The sequence below is a fragment of the Pseudophryne corroboree genome, chromosome 4 (assembly GCF_028390025.1).
Source record: "Pseudophryne corroboree isolate aPseCor3 chromosome 4, aPseCor3.hap2, whole genome shotgun sequence".
Taxonomy (NCBI): Eukaryota; Metazoa; Chordata; class Amphibia; order Anura; family Myobatrachidae; genus Pseudophryne; species Pseudophryne corroboree.
In genome coordinates this window covers 245974151-245992431 of record NC_086447.1, presented here as the reverse complement: position 1 = coordinate 245992431, position 18281 = coordinate 245974151, and the positions used below count along the sequence as shown (strand labels likewise).

General features: G+C 46.3%; 1 protein-coding gene across 6 annotated transcripts in view; it reads right to left on the bottom strand.

The window, feature by feature from the left end:
* The window catches only part of XRN1 (5'-3' exoribonuclease 1), a 425124-nt gene that overhangs the window by 220481 nt on the left and 186362 nt on the right, over nucleotides 1–18281 (bottom strand). For all 6 annotated transcript variants that reach the window (XM_063916003.1, XM_063916004.1, XM_063915999.1 and 3 more), the window contains exons 11-12: nucleotides 16363–16417; nucleotides 14913–15015 (exon numbers count right to left, since the gene is read on the bottom strand). In XM_063916003.1, the coding sequence (XP_063772073.1) occupies nucleotides 14913–15015; nucleotides 16363–16417 (158 nt within the window). The remainder of the gene's footprint in view (nucleotides 1–14912; nucleotides 15016–16362; nucleotides 16418–18281) is intronic.

Sequence of the window (18281 nt, the reverse complement as noted above, 5' to 3'; positions counted from 1 at the left end):
GTTAATACCTTCCACATATCCATCCACCCTGGTGTCGACCCCGCAGGGGGTGACATCACATTTATCGGCACCTGCTCCGCCTCCACATTAGCCTCCTCAACAAACATGTCGACACAGCCGTACCGACACACCGCACACACACAGGGAATGCTCTGAGGACAGGACCCCACAAAGTCCTTTGGGGAGACAGAGAGAGAGAGTATGCCAGCACACATCACAGCGCTATATAATTAGGGATTTACACTATTACAGAAAGTGATTTTTCCCTATAGCTGCTTAACATGTATAGTTTGCGCCTAAATTTAGTGCCCCCCCTCTCTTTTTAACCCTTTGAGCCTGGAAACTGCAGGGGAGAGCCTGGGAGCTGTCTTCCAGCGGAACTGTGAAGAGAAAATAAGATTTTACTTACCGATAAATCTATTTCTCATAGTCCGTAGTGGATGCTGGGGACTCCGTCAGGACCATGGGGAATAGCGGCTCCGCAGGAGACAGGGCACAAAAGCAAGCTTTTAGGATCACATGGTGTGTACTGGCTCCTCCCCCTATGACCCTCCTCCAAGCCTCAGTTAGGTACTGTGCCCGGACGAGCGTACACAATAAGGAAGGATCTTGAATCCCGGGTAAGACTCATACCAGCCACACCAATCACACCGTACAACTTGTGATCTGAACCCAGTTAACAGTATGATAACAAAGAAGTAGCCTCTAAAAAAAGATGGCTCACAACAATAATAACCCGATTTTTGTAACAATAACTATGTACAAGTAATGCAGACAATCCGCACTTGGGATGGGCGCCCAGCATCCACTACGGACTATGAGAAATAGATTTATCGGTAAGTAAAATCTTATTTTCTCTAACGTCCTAGTGGATGCTGGGGACTCCGTCAGGACCATGGGGATTATACCAAAGCTCCCAAACGGGCGGGAGAGTGCGGATGACTCTGCAGCACCGAATGAGAGAACTCCAGGTCCTCCTCAGCCAGGGTATCAAATTTGTAAAATTTTACAAACGTGTTCCCCCCTGACCACGTAGCTGCTCGGCAAAGTTGTAAAGCCGAGACCCCTCGGGCAGCCGCCCAAGATGAGCCCACCTTCCTTGTGGAATGGGCATTCACAGATTTTGGCTGTGGCAGGCCTGCCACAGAATGTGCAAGCTGAATTGTACTACAAATCCAACGAGCAATAGTCTGCTTAGAAGCAGGAGCACCCAGCTTTTTGGGTGCATACAATATAAACAGCAAGTCAGACTTTCTGACTCCAGCCGTCCTGGAATTATATATATATATATATATATATATATATATATATATATATATATATTTTCAGGGCCCTGACAACGTCTAGCAACTTGGAGTCCTCCAAGTCCCTAGTAGCCGCAGGCACCACAATAGGTTGTTTCAGGTGAAACGCTGACACCACCTTAGGAAGAAACTGGGGACGAGTCCGCAGTTCTGCCCTGTCCGAATGGAAAATCAAATATGGGCTTTTGTAAGACAAAGCCGCCAATTCTAACACTCGCCTGGCCGAGGCCAGGGCCAACAGCATGGTCACTTTCCATGTGAGAATTCAAATCCACAGATTTGAGCGGTTCAAACCAATATGATTTGAGGAATCCCAACACTACGTTGAGATCCCACGGTGCCACTGGAGGCACAAAAGGGGCTGTATATGCAATACTCCCTTGACAAATGTCTGGACTTCAGGAACTGTAGCCAATTCTTTCTGGAAGAAAATCTACAGGGCCGAAACTTGAACCTTAATGGACCCCAATTTGAGGCTCATAGACACTCCTGTTTGCAGGAAGTGCAGAAATCGACCTAGTTGAAATTTCTTCGTGGGGCCTTCCTGGCCTCACCCACGCAACATATTTTCACCACATGTGGTGATAACGTTGTGCGGTCACCACCTTCCTGGCTTTGACCAGGGTAGGTATGACCTCTTCCGGAATGCCTTTACCCTTAGGATCCGGCGTTCAACCGCCATGCCGTCAAACGCAGCCGCGGTAAGTCTTGGAACAGACATGGTACTTGCTGAAGCAAGTCCCTTCTTAGCTCCCGAGGCCATTAGTCCTCTGTGAGCATCTCTTGAAATTCCGGGTACCAAGTCCCTCTTGGCCAATCCGGAGCCACGAGTATAGTTCTTACTCCTCTACGTCTTATAATTCTCAATACCTTGGTTATGAGAAGCAGAGGAGGGAACACATACACCGACTGTTACACCCGCGGTGTTACCAGGACATCCACAGCTATCGCCTGAAGGTTTCGTGACCTGGCGCAATACCTGTCCCGTTTTTTTTTTGTTTTTTTTTTTTTTTTCGGGCGGGATGCCATCATGTCCACCTTTGGTCTTTCCCAATGGTTCACAATCATGCGGAAAACTTCCCGATGAAGTTCCCACTCTCCCGGGTGGAGGTCGTGCCTGCTGAGGAAGTCTGCTTCCCAGTCGTCCACTCCCGGAATGAACACTGCTGACAGTGCTATCACATGATTTTCCGCCTAGCGAAAAATCCTTGCAGTTTTGCCACTGCCCTCCTGCTTCTTGTGCCGCCCTTTCTGTTTACGTGGGCGACTGCCGTGATGTTATCCCACTGGATCAATACCGGCTGACCTTGAAGCAGGGGTCTTGCTAAGTTTAGAGCATTATAAATTTGCTCTTAGCTCCAGTATATTTATGTGGAGAGAATTCTCCAGACTTGATCACACTCCCTGGAAATTTTTTCCCTGTGTGACTGCTCTCCAGCCTCTCAGGCTGGCCTCCGTGGTCACCAGCACCCAATCCTGAATGCCGAATCTGCGGCCCTCTAGAAGATGAGCACTCTGTAATCACCACAGGAGAGACACCCTTGTCCTTGGATATAGGGTTATCCGCTGATGCATCTGAAGATGCGATCCGGACCATTTGTCCAGCAGATCCCACTGAAGAGTTCTTGCGTGAAATCTGCCGAATGGAATCGCTTCGTAATAAGCCACCATTTTTACCAGGACTCTTGTGCAATGATGCACTGACACTTTTCCTGGTTTTTAGGAGGATCCCGATTAGCTCGGATAACTCCCTGGCTTTCTCCTCTGGGAGAAACACCTTTTTCTGGACTGTGTCCAGAATCATCCCTAGGACCAGCAGACGTGTCGTCGGAACAACTGCGGTTTTGGAATATTTAGAATCCACCCGTGTTGTCGTAGAACTACTTGAGATAGTGCTACTCCGACCTCCAACTGTTCTCTGGACCTTGTTCTTATCAGGAAGTCGTCCATTTTCTTTGAAGACGAATCCTCATTTCGGTCATTACCTTGGTAAGGACCCGGGGTGCCTTGGACAATCCAACGGCATCGTCTGAAACTGATAGTGACAGTTCTGTACCACGAACCTGAGGTACCCTCGGTGAGAAAGGCAAATTTTTGGGACATGGAGGTAAGCATCCCTGATGTCCCGGGACACCATATAGTCCCCTTCTTCCCGGTTCGCTATCACTGCTCTGAGTGACTCCATCTGGATTTGAACTTTTGTAAGTGTTCAAATATTTCAGATTTAGAATAGGTCTCACCTAGCCTTCTGGCTTCAGTACCACCATATAGTGTGGAATAATACCCCTTTCCTTGTTGTAGGAGGGGTACTTTGATTATCACCTGCTGGGAATACAGCTTGTGAATTTTTTTCAATACTGCCTCCCTGTCGGAGGGAGACATTGGTACAGCAGACTACAGGAACCTGCGAGGGGGAAACGTCTCGACATTCCAATCTGTACCCCTTGGATACTACTTGTAGGATCCAGGGGTCCTGTACGGTCCCAGCGTCATGCTGAGAACTTGGTAGAAGCGTTTGAGGGCTTCTGTTCCTGGGAATGGGCTGCCTGCTGCAGTCTTCTTCCCTTTCCTCTATCCCTGGGCAGATATGACTCTTATAGGGACGAAAGGACTGAGGCTGAAAAGACGGTGTCTTTTTCTGCAGAGATGTGACTTAGGGTAAAAAACGGTGGATTTTCCAGCAGTTGCCGTGACCACCAGGTCCCATGGACCGACCCCAAATAACTCCTCCCCTTTATACGGCAATACATCTTTGTGCCGTTTGGAATCTGCATCACCTGACCACTGTCGTGTCCATAAACATCTTCTTGCAGATATGGACATCGCATTTACTCTTGATGCCAGAGTGCAAATATCCCTCTGCGCATCTCGCATATATAGAAATGCATCCTTTAAATGCTCTATAGTCAATAAAATACTGTCCCTGTCAAGGGTATCAATATTTTTAGTCAGGGAATCCGACCAAGCCACCTCAGCTCTGCACATCCAGGCTGAGGCGATCGCTGGTCGCAGTATAACACCAGCATGTGTATGTATACTTTTTTGGATATTTTCCAGCCTCCTATCAGCTGGCTCCTTAAGTACGGCCCTATCTGTAGATGGTACCGCCACTTGTTCTGATAAGCATGTGAGCGCCTTATCCACCCTAAGGGGTGTTTCCCAACGCGCCCTAACTTCTGGCGGGAAAGGGTATACCGCCAATAATTTTCTATCGGGGGAAACCCACGCATCATCACACACTTCATTTAATTTATCTGATTCAGGAAAAACTACAGGTAGTTTTTTCACATCCCACATAATACCCTTTTTTGTGGTACTTGTAGTATCAGAAATATGTAACACCTCCTTCAATGCCCTTAACGTGTGGCCCTAAAGGAAAATACGTTTGTTTCTTCACCGTCGACACTGAAATCAGTGTCCGTGTCTGGGTCTGTGTCGACCGACTGAGGTAAATGGGCGTTTTACAGCCCCTGACAGTGTTTGAGACGCCTGGGCAGGTACTAATTTGTTCGCCGGCTGTCTCATGTCGTCAACCGGCTTGCAGCGTGTTGACATTATCACGTAATTCCATAAATAAGCCATCCATTCCGGTGTCGACTCCCTAGAGAGTGACATCACCATTTCAGGCAATTTGCTCCGCCTCCTCACCAACATTTTCCTCATACATGTCGACACACACGTACCGACATACAGCACACACATAGGGAATGCTCTGATAGAGGACAGGACCCACTAGCCCTTTGGGGAGACAGAGGGAGAGTTTGCCAGCACACACCAAAACGCTATAATTATATAGGGACAACCTTTATATAAGTGTTCCTCCCTTATAGCATTTAATATATATTCATATCGCCAAATCAGTGCCCCCCCTCTCTGTTTTAACCCTGTTTCTGTAGTGCAGTGCAGGGGAGAGCATGGGAGCCTTCCCACCAGCATTTCTGTGAGGGAAAATGGCGCTGTGTGCTGAGGAGAATAGGCCCCGCCCCCTTTTCGGCGGGCTTCTTCTCCGGAGTTTGTGATATCTGGCAGGGGTTAAATACATCCATATAGCCTCAAGGGCTATATGTGATGTATTTTTCGCCATACAGGTATTATACATTGCTGCCCAGGGCGCCCCCCCCCCCGCGCCCTGCACCCTCCGTGACCGCTGTGTGAAGTGTGCTGACAACAATGGTGCACAGCTGCAGTGCTGTGCGCTACCTGATGAAGACTGAAAGTCTTCTGCCGCCTGGTTCCGGACCTCTTCAATCTTCAGCATCTGCAAGGGGGGTCGGCGGCGCGGCTCCGGGACGAACCCCAGGGCGAGACCTGTGTTCCGACTCCCTCTGGAGCTAATGGTGTCCAGTAGCCTAAGAAGCCAATCCATCCTGCACGCAGGTGAGTTCACTTCTCTCCCCTAAGTCCCTCGATGCAGTGAGCCTGTTGCCAGCAGGACTCACTGAAAATAAAGAACCTAAAAACTTTTTCTAAGCAACTCTTTAAGAGAGCCACCTAGATTGCACCCTGCTCGGACGGGCACAAAAACCTAACTGAGGCTTGGAGGAGGGTCATAGGGGGAGGAGCCAGTACACACCATGTGATCCTAAAAGCTTGCTTTTGTGCCCTGTCTCCTGCGGAGCCGCTATTCCCCATGGTCCTGACGGAGTCCCCAGCATCCACTAGGACGTTAGAGAAAATGGCGCCAGTGTGCTGAGGGCTTATCCCGCTCTTTTATTAATATTATGGCAGGGGATTTTTACACATATATAGTTTATTAGACTATATTATGTGTTTTTTTGCCATGTTAAGGTACTCTAATTGCAGCCCAGGGCGCCCCCCCCCCCCCCCCCAGCGCCCTGCACCCATCAGTGACCGGAGTATGTGGTGTGCATGGGGAGCAATGGCGCACAGCTGCAGTGCTGTGCGCTACCTTAATGAAGACCGGAGTCTTCAGCCGCCGATTTTCTCCTCGGAATCTTCCGTCTTCTGGCTCTGCAAGGGGGACGGCGGCGCGGCTCCGGGACCGGACGACCGAGGCTGGGCCTGTGTTCAATCCCTCTGGAGCTAATGGTGTCCAGTAGCCTAGAAGCCCAAGCTAGCTGCAAGCAGGTAGGTTCGCTTCTCTCCCCTAAGTCCCTCGTAGCAGTGAGTCTGTTGCCAGCAGATCTCACTGAAAATAAAAAACCTAATAAATACTTTCTTTACTAGGAGCTCAGGGGAGCCCCTAGTGTGCAACCAGCTCGAGCCGGGCACAGATTCTAACTGAGGTCTGGAGGAGGGGCATAGAGGGAGGAGCCAGTGCACACCAGATAGTACCTAATCTTTCTTTTAGAGTGCCCAGTCTCCTGCGGAGCCCGTGTATTCCCCATGGTCCTTACGGAGTTCCCAGCATCCACTAGGACGTCAGAGAAAATAAGAATTTACTTACCGATAATTCTATTTCTCGGAGTCCGTAGTGGATGCTGGGGTTCCTGAAAGGACCATGGGGAATAGCGGCTCCGCAGGAGACAGGGCACAAAAGTAAAGCTTTCCGATCAGGTGGTGTGCACTGGCTCCTCCCCCTATGACCCTCCTCCAAGCCAGTTAGGTACTGTGCCCGGACGAGCGTACACAATAAGGGAGGAATTTTGAATCCCGGGTAAGACTCATACCAGCCACACCAATCACACCGTACAACTTGTGATCTAAACCCAGTTAACAGTATGATAACAGCGGAGCCTCTGAAAAGATGGCTCACAACAATAATAACCCGATTTTTGTAACTATGTACAAGTATTGCAGATAATCCGCACTTGGGATGGGCGCCCAGCATCCACTACGGACTCCGAGAAATAGAATTATCGGTAAGTAAATTCTTATTTTCTCTATCGTCCTAGTGGATGCTGGGGTTCCTGAAAGGACCATGGGGATTATACCAAAGCTCCCAAACGGGCGGGAGAGTGCGGATGACTCTGCAGCACCGAATGAGAGAACTCCAGGTCCTCCTTAGCCAGGGTATCAAATTTGTAGAATTTAGCAAACGTGTTTGCCCCTGACCAAGTAGCTGCTCGGCAAAGTTGTAAAGCCGAGACCCCTCGGGCAGCCGCCCAAGATGAGCCCACCTTCCTTGTGGAATGGGCATTTACATATTTTGGCTGTGGCAGGCCTGCCACAGAATGTGCAAGCTGAATTGTATTACACATCCAACTAGCAATAGTCTGCTTAGAAGCAAGAGCACCCAGTTTGTTGGGTGCATACAGGATAACAGCAAGTCAGTTTTCCTGACTCCAGCCGTCCTGGAACATATTTTCAGGGCCCTGACAACATCTAGCAACTTGGAGTCCTCCAAGTCCCTAGTAGGTGCAAGGCACCACAATAAGCTGGTTCAGGTGAAACACTGACACCACCTTAGGGAGAGAACTGGGGACGAGTCCGCAGCTCTGCCCTGTCCGAATGGACAAACAGATATGGGCTTTTTTGAGAAAAAACCACCAATTTGACACTCGCCTGGTCCAGGCCAGGGCCAAGAGCATGGTCACTTTTCATGTGAGATGCTTCAAATCCACAGATTTGACTGGTTTTAAACCAATGTGATTTGAGGAATCCCAGAACTACGTTGAGATCCCACATTGCCACTGGAGGCACAAAAGGGGGTTGTATATGCAATACTCCCTTGACAAACTTCTGGACTTCAGGAACTGAAGCCAATTCTTTCTGGAAGAAAATCGACAGGGACGAAATTTGAACCTTAATGGACCCCAATTTGAGGCCCATAGACACTCCTGTTTGCAGGAAATGCAGGAAACGACCGAGTTGAAATTTCTTTGTGGGGCCTTCCTGGCCTCACACCACGCAACATATTTTCGCCACATGTGGTGATAATGTTGTGCGGTCACCTCCTTTCTGGCTTTGACCAGGGTAGGAATGACCTCTTCCGGAATGCCTTTTTCCCTTAGGATCCGGCTTTCCACCGCCATGCCGACAAACGCAGCTGCGGTAAGTCTTGGAACAGACATGGTACTTGCTGAAGCAAGTCCCTTCTTAGCGGCAGAGGCCATAAGACCTCTGTAAGCATCTCTTGAAGTTCCGGGTACCAAGTCCTTCTTGGCCAATCCGGAGCCATGAGTATAGTTCTTACTCCTCTACGTCTTATAATTCTCAGCACCTTAGGTATGAGAAGCAGAGGAGGGAACACATACACCGACTGGTACACCCACGGTGTTACCAGAACGTCCACAGCTATTGCCTGAGGGTCTCTTGACCTGGCGCAATACCTGTCCCGTTTTTTGTTCAGACGGGACGCCATCATGTCCACCTTTGGTATTTCCCAACGGTTTACAATCATGTGGAAAAAACTTCCCGATGAAGTTTCCACTCTCCCGGGTGGAGGTCGTGCCTGCTGAGGAAGTCTGCTTCCCAGTTTCCATTCCCGGGATGAAACACTGCTGACAGTGCTATCACATGATTTTCCGCCCAGCGAAAAGTCCTTGCAGTTCATTGCCCTCCTGCTTCTTGTGTCGCCCTGTCTGTTTACGTGGGCGACTGCCGTGATGTTTTTCCCACTGGATCAATACCGGCTGACCTTGAAGCAGAGGTCTTGCTAAGCTTAGAGCATTATAAATTTACCCTTAGCTCCAGTATATTTATGTGGAGAAAAGTCTCCAGACTTGATCACACTCCCTGGAAATTTTTTCCTTGTGTGACTGCTCCCCAGCCTCTCGGGCTGGGCTCCGTGGTCACCAGCATCCAATCCTGAATGCCGAATCTGCGGCCCTCTAGAAGATGAGCACTCTATAACCACCACAGGAGAGACACCCTTGTCCTTGGATATAGGGTTATCCGCTGATGCATCTGAAGATGCGATCCGGACCATTTGTCCAGCAGATCCCACTGAAAAGTTCTTGCGTGAAATCTGCCGAATGGAATTGCTTCGTAGGAAGCCACCATTTTTACCAGGACCCTTGTGCAATGATGCACTGTTTTTAGGAGGTTCCTGACTAGCTCGGATAACTCCCTGGCTTTCTCTTCCGGGAGAAACACCTTTTTCTGGACTGTGTCCAGAATCATCCCTAGGCACAGCAGACGTGTCGTCGGGATCAGCTGCGATTTTGGAATATTTAGAATCCACCCGTGCTGTTGTAGCAGTATCCGAGATAGTGCTACTCCGACCTCCAACTGTTCCCTGGACTATGCCCTTATCAGGAGATCGTCCAAGTAAGGGATAATTAAGACGCCTTTTCTTCGAAGAAGAATCATCATTTCGGCCATTACCTTGGTAAAGACCCGGGGTGCCGTGGACAATCCAAACGGCAGCGTCTGAAACTGATAGTGACAGTTCTGCACCACGAACCTGAGGTACCCTTAGTGAGAAGGGCAAATTTGGGACATAGAGGTAAGCATCCCTGATGTCCCGGGACACTATATAGTCCCCTTCTTCCTGGTTCGTTATCACTGCTCTGAGTGACTCCATCTTGATTTGAACCTTTGTAAGTGTTCAAAAAAATTTTTTAGAATAAGTCTCACCTAGCCTTCTGGCTTCAGTACCACAATATAGTGTGGAATAATACCCCTTTTCTTGTAGTAGGAGGGGTAATTTAATTATCACCTGCTGGGAATACAGCTTGTGAATTTTTTCCCATACTGCCTCCTTGTCGGAGGGAGACCTTGGTAAAGCAGACTTCAGGAGCCTGCGAAGGGGAAACGTCTCGACATTCCAATCTGTACCCCTGGGATACTACTTGTAGGATCCAGGGGTCCTGTACGGTCTCAGCGCCATGCTGAGAACTTGTCAGAAGCGGTGGAACGCTTCTGTTCCTGGGAATGGGCTGCCTGCTGCAGTCTTCTTCCCTTTCCTCTATCCCTGGGCAGATATGATCTTATAGGGACGAAAGGACTGAGGCTGAAAAGACGGTGTCTTTTTCTGCAGAGATGTGACTTAGGGTAAAAACGGCGGATTTTCCAGCAGTTGCCGTGGCCACCAGGTCCGATGGACCGACCCCAAATAACTCCTCTTCCTTTATACGGCAATACACCTTTGTGCCGTTTGGAATCTGCATCACCTGACCACTGTCGTGTCCATAACATCTTCTGGCAGATATGGACATCGCATTTACTCTTGATGCCAGAGTGCAAATATCCCTCTGTGCATCTCGCATATATAGAAATGCATCCTTTAAATGCTCTATAGTCAATAAAATACTGTCCCTGTCAAGGGTATCAATATTTTTAGTCAGGGAATCCGACCAAGCCACCCCAGCTCTGCACATCCAGGCTGAGGCGATCGCTGGTCGCAGTATAACACCAGTATGTGTGTATATACTTTTTATGATATTTTCCAGCCTCCTGTCAGCTGGTCCTTGAGGACGGCCCTATCTATAGACGGTACCGCCACTTGTTTTGATAAGCGTGTGAGCGCCTTATCCACCCTAAGGGGTGTTTCCCAACGCGCCCTAACTTCTGGCGGGAAAGGGTATACCGCCCATAATTTTCTATCGGGGGGAACCCACGCATCGTCCCACACTTTATTTAATTTATCTGATTCAGGAAAAACTACGGTAGTTTTTTCACATCCCACATAATACCCTCTTTTGTGGTACTTGTAGTATCAGAAATATGTAACACCTCCTTCATTGCCTTTAACGTGTGGCCCTAATAAGGAATACGTTTGTTTATTCACCGTCGACACTGGATTCAGTGTCCCTGTCTGTGTCTGTGTCGACCGACTAAAGTAAACGGGCGTTTTAAAACCCCTGACGGTGTTTTTGAGACGTCTGGACCGGTACTAATTGTTTGTCGGCCGTCTCATGTCGTCAACCGACCTTGCAGCGTGTTGACATTATCACGTAATTTCCTAAATAAGCCATCCATTCCGGTGTCGACTCCCTAGAGAGTGACATCACCATTACAGGCAATTGCTCCGCCTCCTCACCAACATCGTCCTCATACATGTCGACACACACGTACCGACACACAGCACACACACAGGGAATGCTCTGATAGAGGACAGGACCCACTAGCCCTTTGGAGAGACAGAGGGAGAGTTTACCAGCACACACCAAAAACGCTATAATTATATAGGGACAACCTTATATAAGTGTTTTCCCTTATAGCATCTTTTTTATATATTTCTAACGCCAATTTAGTGCCCCCCCTCTCTGTTTTAACCCTGTTTCTGTAGTGCAGTGCAGGGGAGAGCCTGGGAGCCTTCCCTCCAGCCTTTCTGTGAGGGAAAATGGCGCTGTGTGCTGAGGAGATAGGCCCCGCCCCTTTTTCGGCGGCCTCGTCTCCCGCTCTTAACGGATTCTGGCAGGGGTTAAATATCTCCATATAGCCTCCGGAGGCTATATGTGAGGTATTTTTAGCCAAAATAGGTATTCATTTGCCTCCCAGGGCGCCCCCCTCCCAGCGCCCTGCACCCTCAGTGACTGCCGTGTGAAGTGTGCTGAGAGGAAAATGGCGCACAGCTGCAGTGCTGTGCGCTACCTTTAGAAGACTGAGGAGTCTTCTGCCGCCGATTCTGGACCTCTTCTTACTTCAGCATCTGCAAGGGGGCCGGCGGCAAGGCTCCGGTGACCATCCAGGCTGTACCTGTGATCGTCCCTCTGGAGCTGATGTCCAGTAGCCAAGAAGCCAATCCATCCTGCACGCAGGTGAGTTCACTTCTTCTCCCCTAAGTCCCTCGTTGCAGTGATCCTGTTGCCAGCAGGACTCACTGTAAAATAAAAAACCTAAGCTAAACTTTTCTAAGCAGCTCTTTAGGAGAGCCACCTAGATTGCACCCTTCTCGGCCGGGCACAAAAATCTAACTGGCTTGGAGGAGGGTCATAGGGGGAGGAGCCAGTGCACACCACCTGATCGGAAAGCTTTACTTTTGTGCCCTGTCTCCTGCGGAGCCGCTATTCCCCATGGTCCTTTCAGGAACCCCAGCATCCACTAGGACGATAGAGAAATAATTGTTTTCCTCAGGGACCAGTGTTGTTTCAGGACTTCCTTTATAGCAACTATCATACATTGTATGCTTTTGGCTAATTTGGGGTCTACGCCTCTCAAATCCCCAGTGTCGACGTCAGAGTCGGAATCTGTGTCTGTGTCCCCTTGCATTATCTGGGCCAGAGACCTTTTCTGGGAACTGGATGGGACCCGAGTGGATGATATGGAGGGGTCAGTAAACAGTGCATCCTCCACAGACTGCCTCCAATATTTAGTCTGTTGTTCAGACTCAGAATTTCTTTGCAAGCATTGACATTCTTTTGCAACATTCTCACCCACTCCGGCTCCTTCTGAGAGGGAAGGGCCACCATATTACCCTCTTGTGTATCTAAAATGGGTTCTTCCTGGGAAGAACCCTCCCCAATGTCTGACATGTTACACACACACACACACACACACACACACACCCCTATCACAGAGGGGAGCTATTGGGGACAGACCCACACTAAAGTCTGTCAGAGACAGAGGGATCTGCCAGTCCACACACTGCACCTTATTGTGAATTGTGGAAATATCACCCACTTACAGCTCATATACCAATAATAGGTCCACGGACCTAATTATAATGAACACTCTCTGCCCCTTCTATAACACCCTGTACTTGTATCAGCGTGGTCATGAGGAGAAACAGCCTTCAGGAGATTCACACTGGAGTTTCTGTCAGGAGAAAATGGCACCCAGTGAGTGTTCTGGCAAGTCTGAGGAGAAGCCCCGCCCTTCAGCCTCAGCAATGTAATATTTATACAGGTTGAGTATCCCTTATCCAAAATGCTTGGGACCAGAGGTATTTTGGATATGGGATTTTTCCGTATTTTGGAATAATTGCATACCATAATGAGATATCATGGTGATGGAACCCAAGTCTAAGCACAGAATGCATTTATGTTACATATACACCTTATACACACAGCCTGAAGGTCATTTTAGCCAATATTTTTTATAACTTTGTGCATTAAACAAAGTGTGTGTACATTCACACAATTCATTTATGTTTCTTATACACACAGCCTGAAGGTCATTTAATACAATATTTTTAATAACTGTGTATTAAACAAAGTTTGTGTACATTGAGACATCAAAAAACAAAAGTTTCACTATCCCACTCTCACTCAAAAAAGTCCGTATTTCGGAATATTCCGTATTTCGGATATTTGGATATGGGATACTCAACCTGTACTGGCTGGGGATGGCACATCAGCGGCTGTACATTAATGTACCCTTTTTGCCAGTGAGAGTAAGGTTTTAAAGCATGTCCTCAGAGCGCAGCTTCCCCCGCACTCTGCACCCTTGCGCTGAGAGACATGGCGCGTGCTGCGCGTGTACCTGTATGCCGCCGCCGATGACCGGAGGATCCCCTCTCTGCAGGACACCGGTATTACACTCACCAGCCTTCTGACTTCTGGCTCTGTTAGGGGGTGGCGGCAGTGCTGTGGGAGTGAACGCTGGCAAGGCTTGGGCTGTGTTCAGTACCCTTCAGGGGCTAATGGTGTCCTGTCAGCGGAAGCAGAACCATTAACTAATTGAGAAGTTGGCTCCTACTTCCCCCCTAAGTCCCACGAAGCAGGGAAGCTGTTGCCAGCAGCTTCCCTGTAAAATAAAAAACCTAAGAAAGTCACTTTCCAGCAAAGCTCTGTAGAGCTCCACTAGTGTGCATCCAGTCTCCTGGGCATATTTTCTAAACTGAGGTCTGGAGGAGGGGCATAGAGGGAGGAGCCAATTCACACTGTTGAAAAGTCTTAAAGTGCCGAAGGCTCCTGCGGAACAGTCTATACCCCATGGTACTAAAGTGGACCCCAGCATCCTCTAGGACGTAAGAGGAAAAAACCCTATTACATGAATTTTGGATAAGGGATACTCAACCTGCATACTAAAAAAATAGTGCTTTTATTTAAAATGTTTAATGCTAGTGCCATTTTGTATTACTATTCAGATTTCTTCAATTATAATAAGACTAATTGTTAACATTAACTTGTTGATCTTATTTTTAATTTCAACTATGAGTGTACTTTGTATGTATTATCATGTTTAATCTATCTACATATATTCAGACGTAATAGGAATAATGAAGCTTAAAAAAAAATAAAAATGGTTTTACTGAAATATGTAAAATAAATCGTATCAAAGCCTAATAACATTATTAATGTTAGAAAGCATTAAAACATGGTTAATCGAGGTTTCTAATACAGGATTACATTTTCTTTTTCATTAAAATATTAATGCAGGCCTGGCCAACCTGTGGCTCTCCAACTGTTGTGAAACTACACATCCCAGCATGCCCTGCCACAGTTTTAGCATTCCTTAATAGTAAAACTGTGGTGGAGCATGTTGGGACTTGTTGTTTCACAACAGCTGGAGAGCCATAGGTTGGCCAGGCCAGCATTAATGCATTTACAAAAAAACAAAACAAAACACGGTTTCAACAAAAAAAAAAAAAATCTGGGGGGCTTTTTTTCCAACCCTGGCTGGACCTCAGCCCTGCCAACGGACTTAAACACCCCACCTCCTACCGGTGGGATACAAAAGAGAAGCACGGAAGTTACATTTTACATGTTGGTAAGAAACTAGCTCAAAATTATTTAAACTTTATCCTGTAATATAATAAAACTACTGAAATGTTATTCTTAATACTAGATCAGACAGGGGATGAGACAAGATACTTACTCTGAAACAATCTCCACTCCCATTTTGGACATATAGTAAGCTCGTTTGTACTGTCTAAACTCAGTCTCGAAGATATCTTCTTCTTCTTGGTCTTCATCTAAACCTAAAAAACAGAAAATAATAGTGGAAATAATTGAATTTGTAATGGACAATATGTAAATCACACATTTAGCACTAATCACAGGACTGCACATTAAGGGATCAATCCAATCGCGGGCAATGTACTCGTCCCTGCGAGTTATTGCGGAAAAAGCAGCTTGAACTTGCACAATTATGTTAGCAGTGGCAAAGGGCTGCATACAAAATTGTGCGCATTCAGAGTGAGATCGGGCTGCGAGATAGGGTGTTGTTTCCACGCTGTTGCAACAGCAACTCATACCCCTTGCCCGCAATTGGATTAACCCATTTGTCATCTGGCATTTGTATTGCACAGCATATGAGCTTCTCTGCCATCCAAACATGACAGGATGTGACCATTCATCTTTACCTTTCTCTCCTGCCCATTGCAAAATCCAAGTTACACCTGATTACCTGAATAGGAGAGGAGGAAGACTTTGCCCAAAATAGGACATATCCTTTTAAGATAAGATACGGACATAAAAAAGGGCATTACAGATAAACCAAACAAACATCCCATTCATGATAATAATGGGTAATATTGTTACCTATTAATCAATAAGCATACTGTATATAGGCAGATTAGTCTGCTTAAATTCAAGAACTGACTCAAACATAAATAAAATATATTAATAACACAAACATCACATTAAAAATATTTTAAAAATAACTAACATAACCATGAATCGGCAGCAACCAGTGTGGTTAGAAAAGGTTAAGCCAATTTATAGACTGTATGAACTTTAGTCAGACTCTTCCTTACAGGAAAAACTGGATGTACAGTAAGCTTTTGTTAGCAAATATAATTGATGTTAGCAGTATCTGGAATATAGTACTGAAATCATGTGGGAGTATAACAACTGTTACATTCACTAACAAAAATTTGTATATCATTTTTCTTATAAGGAAGATTGCCAGATTGAGGTTCATATATCATTAGACTTTTGCCTTTCTAACACCACCATGGTGCCGATTCATGGCTATGTAAACATTATTTTGATAGTAATTTGTCTGATTAATACATTTTCTTTATGTTGGAGTCAATTATTTCATTTAACAAACAAATAGGCCTATATGTCAACCGATTACTAGATAACAATATTACCAATTATTACCATTAGTAAGATTACACTGTTTGTAGTTAGGTATTTTTATATTTTAGGAAGATGCAGAAACAAGATAGAACTAAGTAGTGGAGCCAGAGTCTGTGCCTTTGACACCTTTTAGATAAAATATAATGAGCATAATAGCAGTGGTATGAACACCCTTATACAACCCTGGTATGTACAACGGACACACTTCAAGGGTGACTGAAACCAAGGTATGTACTTACACTTTTCTTCTTTATCTTTCTCTAACGCACCTAAAGAGAGAGAGTCATCAAAACCCTGTGGAGACACAAAGTCAAAATACGTGCATCAGTTCTATTATTATTACCAGTTATTTATATAGCGCACACATATTCCGCAGCGCTTTACAGAGAATAATTGTCCATTCACATCAGTCCCTGCCCCAGTGGAGCTTATATTCTATATTCCCTACCACATGTACACGCACTCATTCATGCTAAGGTTAATTTTATTGGGAGCCAATTAACCTACCAGTATATTTTTGGATTGTGGGAGGAAACCGGAGTACATAGAGGAAACCCACGCAAGTACGGGGAGAATAAACAAACTCCACAAAGTTAGAGCCATGGTGGGAATTGAACCCATGACCTCAGTGCTGTGAGGCAGTAATGCTAACCATTACACCATCCGTACTGCCCATCTTCACTACTCCTTGTATAACACTTATAGATTATGTACCAACACAACATAACTATCAGAGGTGTTAGTGCAACAAAAACACATTGTGCATGGCCTTAAATGATCAAACAAATGCAAAGACAATTAAAATGACAAATTAAAAAGATCATGAAAACAATTACATTTTTAAAAATGTACAACGTACAGGGTTTTAACAACTGCACCTGAACGAATAATGATGTTAATCGTATTGTAATAACAAATGAACAATGATGGATAGGACATAAGTATTTATTCTATTCCAACAAGATGACTGCTGGTCCTAATGAACATGAGCTTAAAATATAGGGAGACTGGGGGAGAAGAGGAAAAGATAATGATGGGGAAAAAGGGTATATGTAACACAAGTGATGAGTCCAGAGTCCGGTGCAATGGAGCGAGGATGCGGTGTTTACAGGTGCTGTGATCTGATGGGTCCCGGACTTTGTTTGCGGGCACTATGAGTAATGGTGCCCTTTCTGATAATAATACGATATACCTTTTCGTATACATTGACCCTGTGTTTACATGTCTGTAAGTCTTTTTTGTCCTTCTTCATGATTTTTGGTTTTTTGATGTGTGTTAATTAGATGGTTTCTTATCAATATTCATGTACAGGACTTATTTAACGTTTGGATCATATGAGAACACTATTAGCTATTTAGGGTTAATCTATTATTGATGGCATTTAGGTGCCCTATTATTGGAACCTTAGTCTCACTTCTGATCCTTACTGATTTTTGATAGTCCTGCCAGCTTCACTTTATTATTTTCTGTATGGTTATTTGATGGTTATGTTTGTTACTATATTGCTGCCAATACGACTATTAACACATTGGGAGACATACACTTGTTGCCGCGAGACGCTGTATCCGCTAGCGCAGCACTGACGGGAGGACTTCCGCCGAGTGACACGCAGTTTGCGTTCCACGAGCCGGAACTTCCGGACTCGTGGGGAGCGGCGTGCGTTCCACGGCGTTAGCTTCCTGATGTAGGTGCAGCGGCGGGACCGGTCTCTGTGGGCGGTGATGGACTCCAGGTGCTGGTGGTGAGTAGGGCGCTGTGAGCAAATATAATGCGCTCACAGGTGATGTAAGGGTTGCACGGCACGCAAGCACTTTCTGACATGGCAGTTTGACATTTTGCCTGGTTATTCCCCTGAGGAAGGTTACTTACCGAAAACGGCTGTTTGGGAGTTTGCCAGTGATGAAATATTACCATAATACGATGAGTATATGCTGCTGTCGATACATGCTGATGTCGATGTAATTGTTCTATGAATGAAGTTCAACACGGAGTAAAAACTTGTTTTGAATATTACGCAGAGTGCTGGTTCTGTCTTAAACCTCAACCTGATAGATTGGCATGTGACTTTATTATCTTCTATTTAACCGGACACCTGCCCCTTTTCTAATGGAGAGTGTCAGTGCGGCTTTCCGGGACTTTTTTTCTGTGATTTGGCTAT